Raw genomic sequence first — 14,805 nt, 5'->3', positions numbered from 1 at the left:
TTTAGTTCACGGATATGTGCTTCAAAGTCGAGCTTAATTTCCTTCTTTTCCATAAGAGACCTATCCAACATCCTTCCTAACTCACAAATTCTATATTCAGCTTTCTTGAGCTCTTACTTTCTGGTATGGATCACTGATGTGTAACCTATAAGGATATGATCAAGATCGTCCTTCTAGTCTTCCAATAACCTGGCTCTCTTGTTATTATCTTCAAGTTCTCGGGCTTTCCCCTTACGTTCATCCTTCAATTTTGATTTTCCAAGACAACTCGGTTCATCTGAATCCATAACTCAGTATTCTCCAATTTGATCTCTTTAACCTTAGCAATAAGTTTCTCTGTGTCCTCAGGAAGTATAGGTTTTGACTCAGGAATCTTAGGGAGAGCTGAAGCATTAAAGATAAATGGAAAATGGATTATTTCAACTCTTCCTTTCACCCATCGAGTGTAAGGTTCTTTGACAAGAGTGTTCCTTTTTCCGAAATCTTTACCCTTTCTAACAATCATCAACCAAGCCTTCTGGATCACTCTTACATCAGGATTACTTGCTTGGATGTAAAAGAGCACAAATGGCTGTAAGTATTTTGCTTCAGGAGGACCATCCATGGAGTAGTCGTGTTGTATCCAAGATAACATATGTTATAATTGATGCAACCCTTAGTTCCTAACAACTACACGTTAGGAAATTCCCCATAGATTACAATGATGTCTTGGGTTTCCCACTCTTTGATATACCATCTGATGGAACTTGCAGTGAGAGAAGCTAGTCTTTGAGGATATTTAAGTTCTTTTTTCATAAAAGGGCCTTTTCGGGCATATGTTGCATGAACCAAGTATAAAGCAAAGGAGAACAACATAAAAAAGTTCCACCCCTCTTTTCATGTTGAGCGTGAAGGGCATGGTAAATGTCATCCAAGAGAAATGGTACAAGATTGCCGGAGAGAAAGACTTCTATGGCTACATGATCCACAAACTTTTCAATGTTTGGGAAAAGCACAATCACATGGATCAATAGAGCCAACACAATATAGAATGCCTTCCAATTTCCTTCTTTCTTGAACTTCAGATCTAATTCTTCTAAGAATCTTATGGCAAAACCTTTGAAACCCCCCTTCTCTACCAAATTGGCTAGAACAGTTGGGACACTGATATTGAGGGCTAAGGCTATTCTCTTTGGGCCCGCTTCCTCTTCAGGATTTGGAAATGGATTGAAATCTTTCAACTTTAGACCCACAATTCTCTCAACTTCCTCCAAAGTAGGATCTAACTGGAAATCAGCAAATGTGAAACAGCGTAGAGGCAGATCATAATATTGTGCCAAAGAGCTGATAATCCTATGATTAACTTTCTTAGTTTGAAGGCTCAAAATTTTCCCATAGTCTTTTCCGAAGTCATCACGCTTATTGAGAGTCAAATCAGAGATCAATCCTTTCAAACTGTCAATCTTAGGTTCCTTGTACTTAAGTGAGAAAGTGTTTCTTCTTAGAGTTGTCATTTTCAAGTTCTCAATTCCTTAAACAAATAAGATTTCACAATCTTGCTCTTACGTAACTCAAGGATTACGTAGTTCTAGGTAAAAAAAGTTTGTTTGCTGTCCGATATTAGCGAAATCTATATTGTATTAATTGACGAAAGACATTGTTTTACCCAAAACAGATGAGGAGCAGACATATACCACACATCGAATGGATTTATAAATCAACATTTAGAAAAACGTCATTTATCTCAACTCAACAATTATGGACGAAGCGTTGCATTACATCATCTTAAGACAAGATGTCTTTCATTTATGAAAAGGTTTTAAAGATCAATCGCACGACGACGAAAAAAGAGTTTGATTGGTTGAATATATTTTTGGGCTTGAAAGACGAGTATTTATGACTTGCAAGCTCTTACAACATGGGTCTAATACTCGAGACTATGATTGGATATTTCATCCAGGTAGTCTTTTTCTTTCAATTTTATTGAGAAAAGAAGTTTGAATATTTACAAGTATTTTGAAGAGAAGACGAACTACAAGCTCTTACAACTTGGGCCTAATATTTAGGATTACGACTGGATATTTCATCCAGGTAATCTTTTTCTTCTGATTTTATTTAATAAAGATATAAAAGAAAAGGATAATGTAATTTTGAAATCAAAGGAAGTTGAATGGATACCCTCACAAAGACTTGATATAAAAGGACCCAAAAATAAGTTGATTATAAATAAATAAATAAGTTTCTTTTTTGACGCATTTAACAATTAAAAAAAAACGAAAATAGAATAAAACCAACGATGTTTTAAAATAATTTTAATTAAAAAAGGGGATACAAAAATGATTGATCTAAATCAAAAAGTTATGAAAATAAAATAAAATAAAAGAATGATAATTCTATGAAAATAAAAATCAAAGAAATAAAAAAAACTACAAAGGCCAAGGATCGAACCAAGGGCCTGGTGGGAAATTGAAGATGTATCAACAACTAGGCCGGGAGAAGCTAGTTGGAGGAAATGTGCGTTCACTAATAAACATACGAAATTATGAAATTAAAAAAAAAAAAAGGGCTTGGCCTTGAGGCGGGTCGGACCCGACCCAACCCCCATTGTCAAAAACAATTAAACACGTTAGAAACTCTAAAACAAAAACGGCGCCCCTCTTCTGAACTTCTCCTTTCAACACTCATAAACGAATCGACAGTGAAACTCTTCCCACCATGGAACTCACAACCGGTCTTCCTTGTTTCACACGGAAATGTCTCGCATCACACTCTCCGTTTCACTCTCGCGCGACCCCGTTCGAGAATCTGCAACGACGAGCACGACTCCGACCGTCCACACGCTCGCGATGACGTCTGACCCTCTAGACATAATCTTGGCCACGTGGTTCTCTCTATTTTAACCGATATTCATTTGTTCCGCCATGGATGCTACCAAATTATGATGCAAGCAGATAAACAAAAACAAAAGTGGAAATAAAAAGACTCGCATGGAGTTCCAGGTAAATCAAGTTCTCCTTACCTTTTCTTGCTTATGATTATCTTGTTTTAAGTTTCCCTTTCAGTCCTTCTGCTTTGTGGTATGTTGTTATATATGATGTTACCGTTGTTGGTTTATTAGAATAAATGGTTTGAATTCTACTATTATATTTATGAACTGGTATGGATTGTTGAAGATTGTTAAAAATTTCTGGTCGATGGCTTTTTTCAGGATCCCTCCTCTTCAGAATTTTTGAAAAAAAGATCCCTCTTTATACTGTGATTTTCTAGGGTTTGCACAGAGGTAAGGATTATGGTTCTTGCTGTCAAATTTATGCAATTGATAGTGAGTTCCAATATACTTTCTAAGAGGACAAGCAATGCCTTAACATTTTAGTGTAAACTCATGATGTGTCTTAAAAAGTAATGTACTGCTATTTGCTTTCCTGCTTGGTTTTTATTTGCCTTTGTATTCTTTCCCAATTCATGCTAACTTGATACTATTTTCTGTTGCAGTAGGATAAAACTTCTGCTCAAAGTCACCTATCCAAGTTGGTACTAATGTTAATGAGAAGAAGACCCAAATGGTCTCACACATGACACAAACTAGTCAAGATTAGCAAGCTTGAAAGGGCTCCACACTTGGACATGTTTTTGTATAATATTAGTGTAAAGTAGAACCAAAAATGTAATTTATTTGAACTTTTAATGTAAATAAAGAAATTATATAGTTCAATTTATTTAATCCAAATTGGTAGAAGCAAGCACATTATTATCAAGATTATTACCTTTGACTCAATCAAAATTATAAGTCAATTGATATTGTTGTCAATATTAACCAATGTAAAAAAAAACCCAAGGTAAACCAGATAAAACCTAATTTGTTTTTGTAAATACAAAACAAATAAAATTAAAACTTGATAAAATCTAAAACAAATCTCTACACATTCAAACACCCAAAACTCGAAATAATGCCAAGTGCACAAATTTTTGAAATTGAAGTGCATGATATAAGAAATGTGCGGAGTAAATAAATGCACAAATGTCACGATAGATATATACATGGGCGAATCACAAAATTTTCATAATTACAAGTAACTGTGATTAAAAATCAAACCTTTAGTCAATCGAAAGTGGTATCCAAAAAGGCCATGAACTATCCAAATTATCACCCTAATGACTGTATGATGAGAATGTATGAACTGAATTTATCAAATAACACGAACAAAGTCACCAAATCCGTGGTTATTGAATTTTATCCTATGCATGAAAATGAGACTTTATGACTAGATGAAACGGTCTTAAGAAGATATAAAAATATGCCAAGTGAGGTATGTATGCGAATATGCAGATGATTGAAATGCAGATAAATTAAATTGGGGCAAAATTTAGGGTATGACACCTGGTTGAACAAAGATGAACCCATAATGATGACCTAGGAATGGTTTAAAGCCTTAATGGATCCAAAGCAATCCAAATCCCAAGGGACCAGTGATATGATGCAAGCATGATCCCATGAACCCAGGACTAGTAATGACTTCACATAAGCTATGATATTGTGGATGTGATGGATAAGATGATGACCAAGAATTTTCTCAGGTAGATTAGGGTTTTAGCCCCAACCAAGATGCCTCAATCAATCACTTACCTACACGGGCCTTCATGTACCTGAAGTTAAGGTTTCAAGAAAGATCTCTCAGTCAAAGGCCTTGGATGGATTATGATACTCCCCAATCAAGTCTTTATCAAATGATCCCCCAACTAGGGTTTTAGAAGTCCAGATAAGGCCCAAAGAACAAATCATGCAACTTTACACCCAATCACTAGCAAATTAGGGTTTAGACCCCTTAAAAGAGTATGGTGATGGAACTTGAGTTTCACAAATCGAATCATTAAGGTTTTGCATCCCCTGCCACTAGATGAACACCCAAGCCGAGCCTCTAGGGTTTCATCCACTCCAAAGCCCTAGTTCTACAAGCCAACAACTTTGAATCCACAATGATCAACCACTAGGTATATATGCATGAAGCATGAAGATATGAAAGATTAGTCTCAAGTTAAGGATTGAATGAAAAGATGGATCATGGAGGGAAAATTTTGGGGTACAACAACCATGGAAGAAGAACTTGATGTCATAGAGAGAAACAAGACTTGGACGCTGACAGAACTTCAAAAGAACAAGAAAGCCATCAACATGAGATGAGTTTATAAGGTGAAGCTAAAGTCAGATGGATCAATTGGAAAACACAAAGCAAGGTTAGTTGTAATAGGTTTTCTGCAGAAACCTGGGTTAGATTACTTTGAAGTGTTTACGCCTGTAGCAAGACATGAAACAATCAGGTTGGTGATTGCGATAACTACTAACATGAATTGGCCTCTGATGCATTTAGACGCGAAATCTGCATTTCTGAATGGTCCATTAGAAGAAGAGGTTTATGTGTCACAACCTTCTGAATTTGAGAAAAAGAATCAGGAAGGGATGATGTACAAATTACACAAAGTCTTGTATGGACTGAAGTAAGCCCCTAAAGCTTGAAATATGAAAATTGATTCATTTTTCAAGAAGCAGGGATTTCATAAATGTGATATGGAGTATCATGTCTATGTTCACCATACTTTCTGAAGGCAATATGATTCTGGTGTGTCTGTATGTTGATGACATATTGCTAACAGGAAGTTGTGAATATGAGATAACTAAGTTCAAGAAGGAGTTGATGAATGAGTTTGAGATGACTGATCTAAGAAATATGGTCTATTTCCTAGGGATGGAGATTATGTACTCTGAGAAAGACATAATTTTACATCAGTTGAAATACGAACTTGAGCTTCTGAAGAGGTTTAAGCTACTGAATTGTAAAGTTGTTGTCACACCTACTGATACAAATAAAAAATTAGATTCAGATGGTAATGATGTAGATGCAACAACGTTCAAGCAGTTGGTAGGGTCTCTGATGTATTTGTGTAATACAACACCTGATATTTGTTATGCAATTGGAATGGTGAGTAGGTTTATGAGTAAACCGAAATGGTCTCATTACCAAGCTCCTGTCAGAATTCCGAGGGTATATAAAGAGAACTCTGAAGTATGGAGTTTTGTTCCATTCTGGTGCTAAAATTGGCTCAGAACTTCTGAGTTACTCAAATTCTTATTGGTGTGGAGACAAAGTTGACAGAATAATTACTTATGAATACTTATTTAAGTTTCTGGGAAGTACTATTTCTCGGTGTTCCAAGAAGCAACCAGTGGTTGCTTTGTCAACCCGTGAAGCAGAATATATTGTAGGTGTTATGACTGCATGTTAAGCTGTGTGACTTCTGAATTTACTACAGAATCTGAAGATCAAGGTAAATAAGCCTCTGAAGCTGATGATTGATAATAAGTCTGCAATTAATCTTGCCAAGAACTCAGTACTACATGGAAGAAGCAAGCATATTGAGACTAAATATCACTTTATGAAAAATAAGGTTCATAATGGAGTGCTAGAAGTTGTGCAATGTAACATCTAGAAGCAGCTGACAAATGTTCTGACGAAGGCGATCAAGACTGATCAATTTCTCCGCTTGAGGGATGGAATAAGTGTTGTTAGTTTTGGTTAAGCTGAATACGAATTAAGGGATGATGTTAAAATTAATTCATATTTTGATAAACTTGTAGACAAAGTTTGTTAGAGGGTATTTTAGTATTTCCCTAAAGTCCCACTTGTATTTAAGCAAGTGAGTGGTGTGAACAAATTGTACATTTATTCATTTTGCAGTGTGTGTGTGCAATTTTCTATGCAACCATTTTGTAACTATTTCAAGAGTAGTGGAAGTTTGTTATTATTCTCTCTTCTCTTTCTTGTTCATTGTTCATCTTTACACCTTGTGCACCAACAAATTTTTCTTGAAGAGGATGGATGGAAAATCATACAGAAGAAAAGGAATAATAATAATTAATTTCACAATTCTATTTTAATTTTGGTTTCTAAATCTTTATGCAATAAAACAAAGCTTCAAATTAAATTGATATTTTATAATTTTGGGACTAAAAGCGAAGTTGCGACAATGGCAACGACATTGTGAGCGATTTGATGACAACAACAACAAGCTGACGATGTAATGGTGGCGACAACAACTATATAAGTGGGGATGTAGTGGCAAGGGGAGAAGAATTGTGAGTGAAGTGTAGATGAGACGATATCGAACTGGAGATGGTATAGAAAGCGATAAATATATTTCAGAGAGGATTTTTTTTAATAAAAGATTATCAATTTTAAAGTGAATAATGAATTGATTTTGAAGAGTTAGTAGACAAAATTAGTTTATTTTGGAGAGATTAGACTTAAAATAGGGGTTTTGTGTAAGAAATTATTTTTGAAAGAATAGATTTTTTTTGCATTGAATTGTGGGTTTTACATTAGAAAAGAAAATGAAGACAAAAACTATTTAGTGTAAGGTAGATCGAGCGAAGAAGAAAAAGGCTAAAAGAGAACGTTGAGGTAGATGTAATAATTATATTAGAAGTGAAGCATTTATTTAATCTTATAGTTGTTATTTTTGTAGTTTTCATAGGTGACGACACCCCTTTTAAAGATATATTAGTCCATATTTCATAAAAAAAAACATCCTCAGTTTAGGAAAAAAGGCCAAACATCACCTATAGGATAAAACGATATACCTTCATAATTATACTGTGTACTTTAGGCAAATTAATTGGTACTTATAAATAGTATTAATTTATCTTTTTAAACGGAGTGTTTAGTTACAACCGATGAGTTGAAGTAGAGGTTTTATGTATACAGTACATAATTGAACTTCATTCATTCATCTGTTCATTTTCTTTTATAGATAATGATTTCCCTCTAACTAAATCATTGATTAAACGAAGTTAAACAGTTTTCTACATTTCCCCACACAAAAAAATGTAAAGGCAAGAAATTATTATACATAGGCCGTGGAACCTAAACTTCTCATATTCTACAATATTTTCACTCTTACTACTACTACCACACCACCTTTTCTTTCTCACTATATGCACAAGAATGGAAAGAGAAGGCTCAAGCAAGAAGACAATCCTTTACAACGATTATGGCTTCATGGATATTGTTTTTTCTTGGTCTATTGAAGATATTCTTGATGAAGATTTATACAAGAATCAGGTTTGTTCTTCATACTATATATTCCTACATTTTATTATCTGTAACATACTCACATTAATAGTTTGAACTTGACCTCAAATTTTGAGTCTGTCTATTTTATTGCATTCAGGTTGACAAGATTGGATTGTCATTTGAGTCTGTTAATCATTATATTGGATCATACAAATATCCATTGCTGGAAGAAACTCGAGCAACACTATGCTCGAGTATGGAACTTATATACCAAGCACCTTACGGCAAGGTGCTTGGACTTAAAGAGGCAAAACCATTTGATAAAAGAAATGGTAATGAAACAGATAAAATGTATAACATGAAAATAGATGGATGGGAAAAGAGGTTTGTTCATGGTAGAGAGCCATACAAAACTTTACCTGGTGATGTTTTGGTTTTGGCTGATTATAAACCTGAATCAGTCAATGATTTGCAAAGATATGGAAGAATGTGTTGTTTTTTGACAATTGTGAAAACAAATGATGAGAATGAAGACATGGTTTCTGTTTCTTTTAAGGTCAAGGCATCAAAAGATCTTTATTTTGATGAGTTGAAAAACAAATCTCTATTTGTTGTTTTCTTGACAAATGTTGGTTCTTATAGAAAAATATGGACTTGTCTCCACATGACTCGTGGTAATTTGAAGCTTTTCAAACAAATATTGAGCACTAGTAATGATGAGGTGAGAAATCTGATTTCTACTTATGCTATTCTGTTACAGTTTTGCAATAGCATATTATTGTTATATTAGTACATTCACGTGACACCAGACACGACACTTGAGACTTATGTTTACATACACTCATTTCTATTTTCTCAAATTAGTACTATTGTCAATGTATCAGTGTTGATATCATGCTTGATGTGTGTGTATCGTTTTGAAATAATTGGTTATGGAACTTGTGCTACAACTGATGACTGTACGTATGATGGAAAACAGGTTAAGGGAAGTTGTGATTACATCTCGCAACCTGATGCTATATGGGATGATTCTTCATATCAAAGAGTATCATCAGAATTGAATGAATCACAAAATAATGCAATTCGTGATTGTATTTCTGGCATTCATTGCAATCACAACTCTACTGTAAAGCTTATTTGGGGTCCCCCTGGCACTGGAAAGACAAAAACCTTGGGAATACTTCTTTTTGTTCTAATGAAAATGAAATATAGAATTCTAGTTTGTGCTCCGACGAATGTGGCAATCAAGGAAGTAGCTTCGCGTGTGTTGCAGGTAGTAAGAGAGTCACTTGGTAGCAAAAATAGTGATTTATTCTGTTCTGCATGTGACTTGCTGTTGTTTGGAAATAATGAGCGGCTTGAGGTTGATAACAAGGAGGTTGAAGATATATTTTTGGATAACCGAATGCAACAGCTCAGGAAATGGTTGTCGCCTCACACGGGATGGAGAAGTTGCCTGAATTCAATGATTGATCTACTTAAATATTGTGCTTCCGATTATGAAATATTTATCGAGAATGAGATATTGCGGTTAAAGCAATTACACAATGAAAGCCATAAGCTGAAGTCATTTTTGGAGTTTTTGAGAGAGAAATTTCATTTTAGAGCATTGCAACTGAAAGAGTGCATTTCTAGCTTATGCAATCATGTACCAATGTGTCTCCTATTAAAAAATAACTATATGGACTTAGTATGTTTATATGAGAAAGTTGAATCATTTCAAGAAATGCTGTGTCGAGAGGATTTGGCTTCTTCAGAATTGGAAAAGCTTATCTCTAATATGGAAATTTCAGTGGATTCTTGTTGGAATTTAAAGAATGATGCTGCAGAACATGTGTTCAAGAAGAGAAATGAATGTTTATCAGCTTTAGAAACTGCAAAAGATTCACTTCACGTACTTGATTCAATCATGTTTACTAAGGAGAAATCAGTAAGAGACTTTTGTTTTGAAAACTCATCGATAATATTTTGTACAACTGCTACATCATTTAGGCTGCACACATTTTCTATGAAGCCAATGAACCTTTTGGTGATCGATGAAGCTGCGCAGCTTAAAGAGTGTGAATCCATCATACCCTTACAGCTGCCAGGAATAAACCACACCATTCTTGTTGGTGATGAGTGTCAACTTCCTTCTATGGTCCGAAGTAATGTAAGCCTGTACTAAAACATATTTCTCTATTAACGAATTCTTCATCTTTAATCAACTTTAATTTTTCATTTGTGATTGTTCTTTTTGTAAGGTTTGCATTGAAGCTGGTTTTGGGAGAAGCTTATTTGAGAGGTTAAGCCTATTGGGTAGCCCGAAAAATCTTCTCAACATGCAACATAGGATGCATCCTGATATAAGCTTATTTCCAAATTCATATTTCTATAGCAGCAAAATTCATGATGCGCCAAATGTTAAGAGAAACTACACTAAGCAATATCTTCCCGGGCCGATGTTTGGTCCCTATTCTTTTATAAATGTAGCCGGGGGAAGGGAAGAGTTTGACGACAATGGAAGAAGTTATAAGAACATGGCTGAAGTTGCTGTTGTCATAACAATACTGAAGAATTTGTACAAAGGTTTGTCCATTTTAATGCTATTGCACACAATTTGACAGACTGAAAAAAGTGTTAGATGACAAAAAGTTAATTTCATTTTATAAGCCTACTTTTTACTCATTTCAGAATGGATTCCTAAAAAGGAGAAACTATCCATTGGAATTGTTTCTCCATATGCTGGACAAGTCCTGAAAATCCAAGAGAAACTTGAAAGGTGTAATGATATTAGCCACGCCGATGGATTCAATGTAAATGTGAAATCAATCGATGGTTTCCAAGGCGGTGAACAAGATATTATTATATTATCAACTGTAAGAACCAATCACAGGACTTCTTTACAGTTTGTTTCGTCTCCTCAAAGAACAAATGTAGCTCTTACAAGGGCTAGGTAGATCTTACACTCTTACAATTCCTATGACTTTTTTTTAAGGAATCTTATATGTTAATTGAAAAGCTTCTGCTGTTTTTTTTTTTTATTATTGCTAGGCATTGTTTATGGATTTTGGGGAATGAAAGGGCCCTTGCAGGAGATCATAATGTCTGGAAGAATTTGATTTTTGATTCCAAGAAACGTGCATCGTTCTTTCATGCAGATCAAGACTCCGAAATGGCCCAGGCTATATCGGATTCCTTAAAAGAGTTAGACCAATCACTTGATTTGCTTGATACAAATAGTGTTGTTTTCAGAAATAAATTATGGAAGGTATATATATATTGATGCTGCTATAGACTTTCAACTATTTTTTATTAGTTGTTGATTGAATAAACTTCTCCACTTCTGCAGGTTCATTTCAGCGATAAATTTCGTAGATCATTCACAAAGGTGCGACCACAGCATTGTAAAATCTCAGTTATAAATGTTTTGGAAAGAATTGCGAGTGGTTGGAGGCCGAGAGGGCGTAGCGTTGAATTCATTTGTGAAGGTTCTTCTAAGATTCTGAAACATTTTAAGGTTGAAAATCGCTACATTATTTGTTCAGTAGAGATAGTGAAAGATTCAAGGCGCTACATTCAGGTTCTTAAGATATGGGACCTAGTGTCATTAGAAGAGATTGCACGATCTGCTAAGCGCCTTGGCAGTGAATTCAAAAGATACACAGATGAATATATTGTTTGCTGCAAAGAGAGAGGATTTGATGGGTAAGCTCATTTTTTTGCGTATGCAACATACGGTGCGGCAAATGCAGCCTTAATTGCATCTATAATTTGGTTGCAGAGGTCTTAACTATGACCATATTACTTAGCCTTTACTCTATTCTTTGTGAGCAGGAAAATAGAGTTTCCGTTGAGCTGGCCCGGAACTGCAAATATCCAGAAATTAAAGATTGTTGGTACTGATGATACTAAGGAAGCCGATTTAGTTGTTTCAGAAGATCCAAATATTGCTGCTCAAAACTCAATGATCCAAGAGAGTGCTTTGTTGATGAAATTTTGCAGCATTTCATCGGATTACACACATAATGGCCGTGATGCTATTGCAGTGGATCTTCCGTTTGCGTTAACATATGAACAATGTAAAATAATTACCTTTGCTAAGAGTACGTTTGTGCTGGGTCGATCAGGCACGGGAAAAACAACCGTTCTTTCCACAAAGATGATCCAAAATGAGAAACTGCACCATACTGCTGTTGAAAGTGTTTATGGTCTCATTGACGATGCAAATTTGTCTAATGAGAATGCCGTGCAGCTTAATAGACCAGTACTACGGCAGTTATTTGTGACTTTGAGCCCCGGACTGTGTGAAGAGATCAAACGCAATGTTTCTTGTTTTAAGAGGTAATGCGGCTTCTTCTACAATACTCATGATTTTTCTTATGAAGCAACAATTTTGTTTTCTCGTAATTTAGTTTATTTGCATACAGGTCCCTAGGTGAGAGTATTGATGAAGATATTGATGATGCACCAGAATCCTTTTCTGATCTTCCATCCAACTTATACCCTCTTGTGATAACATTTGGTAAATTTTTGCGGATGCTTGATGCGACTTTGGGTAATTCTTACATTAAGCATCAAAAGAAGGAAGTGAACTTTGAAAGGTTTGATTCATTATACTGGCCTCACTTCAACTCTCAGCTGATAAAAAAATTGGATTCTTATCTTGTGTTCACTGAGATCATGTCACATATTAAAGGGGGCATAAAACAAGCTGAGATAGGAAAGTTGAGTCGCAATGACTATTGTACTTTATATGAGAGTCGATCATCGAGTAGTTTGAGCATGGAAACAAGAGACATAATATATGATATCTTTCAAAACTATGAAAAAATGAAGATGAAAAAGGGAGAATTTGATGTGTCTGATATTGTAATTGATCTCCATCACAGACTGAAGATGAATGCTTACAAGGGGGATATAATGAACTATGTGTTTATTGATGAAGTGCAAGATCTTACAATGGCTCAAATAGCACTATTCAAACACATTTGTAGAAATGTTGAAGAGGGTTTTCTTTTCTGCGGCGATACAGCCCAAACAGTTGGGAGAGGTATTGATTTTAGATTCCAAGATGTAAGATCCCTCTTTTACAAGAACTTCATGTTAGAATCTAAAAGTGGATTTCAAGATAAAAAGAAAGAGAAAGTGAAATGTATATCTGATATTTTCATGTTGAGTCAGAACTTCAGTACTCATGCCGAGGTACTGAAATTGTCTCAAAGCATCATTGAACTTTTGTTTCATTTCTTTCCAAATTCTATCGACATGTTGAAGGTTGAAACGAGTTTGGTATATGGCGAACCTCCCATTGTTATTCAATCTAGGAATGGAGAAAATCCAATTCTAACAATTTTTCAAGGGAATGGTTACAGTGGTGAGAATATTGGAAGGTTTAGTGAAGAACAGGTAATCTTAGTAAGAGATGATTCAACTAAGGAAGAAATCATGCAAATTGTTGGAAAACAAGCTCGAGTTTTAACCATTTTAGAGTGTAAGGGCCTTGAGTTTAAGGTAATTTTTTCAACACAATTTGATTTGTTTAACCTGTTGTTATATTGTTGTCATTTAATATTTTAAACGATTTTCTATGGTCTATTTTGTTTTTGGAATATTTGTAGGATGTGTTGTTGTATAACTTCTTTGCTTCTTCTCCAATGAAAAGGCGATGGGGTATAATTTATGAGTACATGAAGGAAAAGGGTATGCTGGATTCAAGTTCGCGTGTTAACTGTCAAAGTTTTGTTGATTTGAAGCATAATGTTTTGTGCTCTGAACTGAAGCAACTATATGTGGGTTTAACTAGAGCAAGGAAGAGGTTGTGGATTTGTGAGGAGGATATAGAAGAGTTTAGTAAGCCTATGTTTTGTTATTGGGAGAAGAAAAATCTTGTGCAATTCAAGATACTAGATAGTTCTTTTGTTAATGCAATGATGGTTTAAGGATGAAACATGAGTGAAAACAATTGAATTGATACATATTCCAGTATTTTGCTGATTTTGAGGTTTCTTAATGAAAAAGCATGTGTATATGTTATGTATACATTATGCATTGTATTTTGAAACATAACCTGATTCCAATTTCCAATAGTTTTTTCGGAATGAGACTCTAAAATAAAGCAAACATAGCAAAGAACAATTTGTTATTTCATTCAAAAGGTAAACTGAAATTCAATGTAACAGTATTAGTCTATAACTTGAAGTACAAACAAAAGAGTATTCATAGATGGAAAGATAATTTTGAAAAAGAAGACAATAGCGAAGTATATAATATTCCAAGTGGTATTAGCCATGATGATTTTTCTCAGGTTCGTTCAGATCTTTTTACTAAAAGTTAAAATTTAAGAACTCCAAATCTCATTTTGCTTTAAATTTAATGAAAAATCATCACTGTTTTGAAAAACTTCAGCATCTAACTCTTTCTGAATCAATGATCAAAACTCTTTCCGTCTGTCTGTAATCTGAGCAGTAGTCGGGACATGTTGAATCTGAAGTTTCTTTGCTACCACCATTTCCCATACAACAAAGTGTATGTTCAATTTTATATACTTAATACGAACATGTAACACCGGATTATGGGACAACAGCACTGCATTTAAGTTGTAACAAGGAAAAGTTGGTATATATAATGGAACACCAAGTTCATCCAATAAGGATTATAGCCAAAGAAGGTCGGAGGTGGAGTGAGCGAGGGCATGATATTCCGTCTCTACGCTGGAACGAGCAACCAAGGACTGTTTCTTGGAATTCCAAGAAATTAAGTTTAGACCAAAAAATATACA

General features: G+C 34.8%; 2 protein-coding genes across 2 annotated transcripts; one reads left to right on the top strand and one right to left on the bottom strand.

Annotated features, from left to right (window-relative positions):
* Positions 1-791: 791 nt before the first annotated feature.
* On the bottom strand, positions 792-1,493 carry LOC127080664 (uncharacterized). Its single transcript, XM_051020975.1, has one exon. It carries the CDS (start codon positions 1,491-1,493, stop codon positions 792-794), a length of 702 nt encoding a protein of 233 aa, XP_050876932.1.
* A 6,483-nt stretch (positions 1,494-7,976) lies between these two features.
* Positions 7,977-13,974, top strand: LOC127078940 (uncharacterized). Its single transcript, XM_051019351.1, has 10 exons — positions 7,977-8,093; positions 8,203-8,766; positions 9,025-10,197; positions 10,289-10,613; positions 10,719-10,980; positions 11,079-11,295; positions 11,377-11,732; positions 11,862-12,368; positions 12,455-13,538; positions 13,646-13,974. The coding sequence occupies exons 1-10, from the start codon at positions 7,977-7,979 to the stop codon at positions 13,964-13,966; spliced, it is 4,926 nt and encodes a 1,641-aa protein (XP_050875308.1). The 3' UTR covers positions 13,967-13,974.
* Positions 13,975-14,805: the final 831 nt, after the last annotated feature.

Source organism: Lathyrus oleraceus, chromosome 5 (assembly GCF_024323335.1).
Source record: "Lathyrus oleraceus cultivar Zhongwan6 chromosome 5, CAAS_Psat_ZW6_1.0, whole genome shotgun sequence".
NCBI lineage: Eukaryota > Viridiplantae > Streptophyta > Magnoliopsida > Fabales > Fabaceae > Lathyrus > Lathyrus oleraceus.
This window is presented reverse-complemented; position numbering and strand designations above follow the sequence as displayed.

Excerpts from the sequence above, each read along its gene's own strand:
- LOC127080664 (XM_051020975.1), bottom strand. The coding sequence starts at position 1,493 with ATGACAACTCTAAGAAGAAACACTTTCTCACTTAAGTACAAGGAACCT.
- LOC127078940 (XM_051019351.1), top strand. The coding sequence starts at position 7,977 with ATGGAAAGAGAAGGCTCAAGCAAGAAGACAATCCTTTACAACGATTAT. Across the intron at positions 12,369-12,454 it reads AATGTTTCTTGTTTTAAGAG|GTCCCTAGGTGAGAGTATTG; the intron begins GTAATGCGGCTT and ends ATTTGCATACAG. Across the intron at positions 13,539-13,645 it reads GTAAGGGCCTTGAGTTTAAG|GATGTGTTGTTGTATAACTT; the intron begins GTAATTTTTTCA and ends GAATATTTGTAG.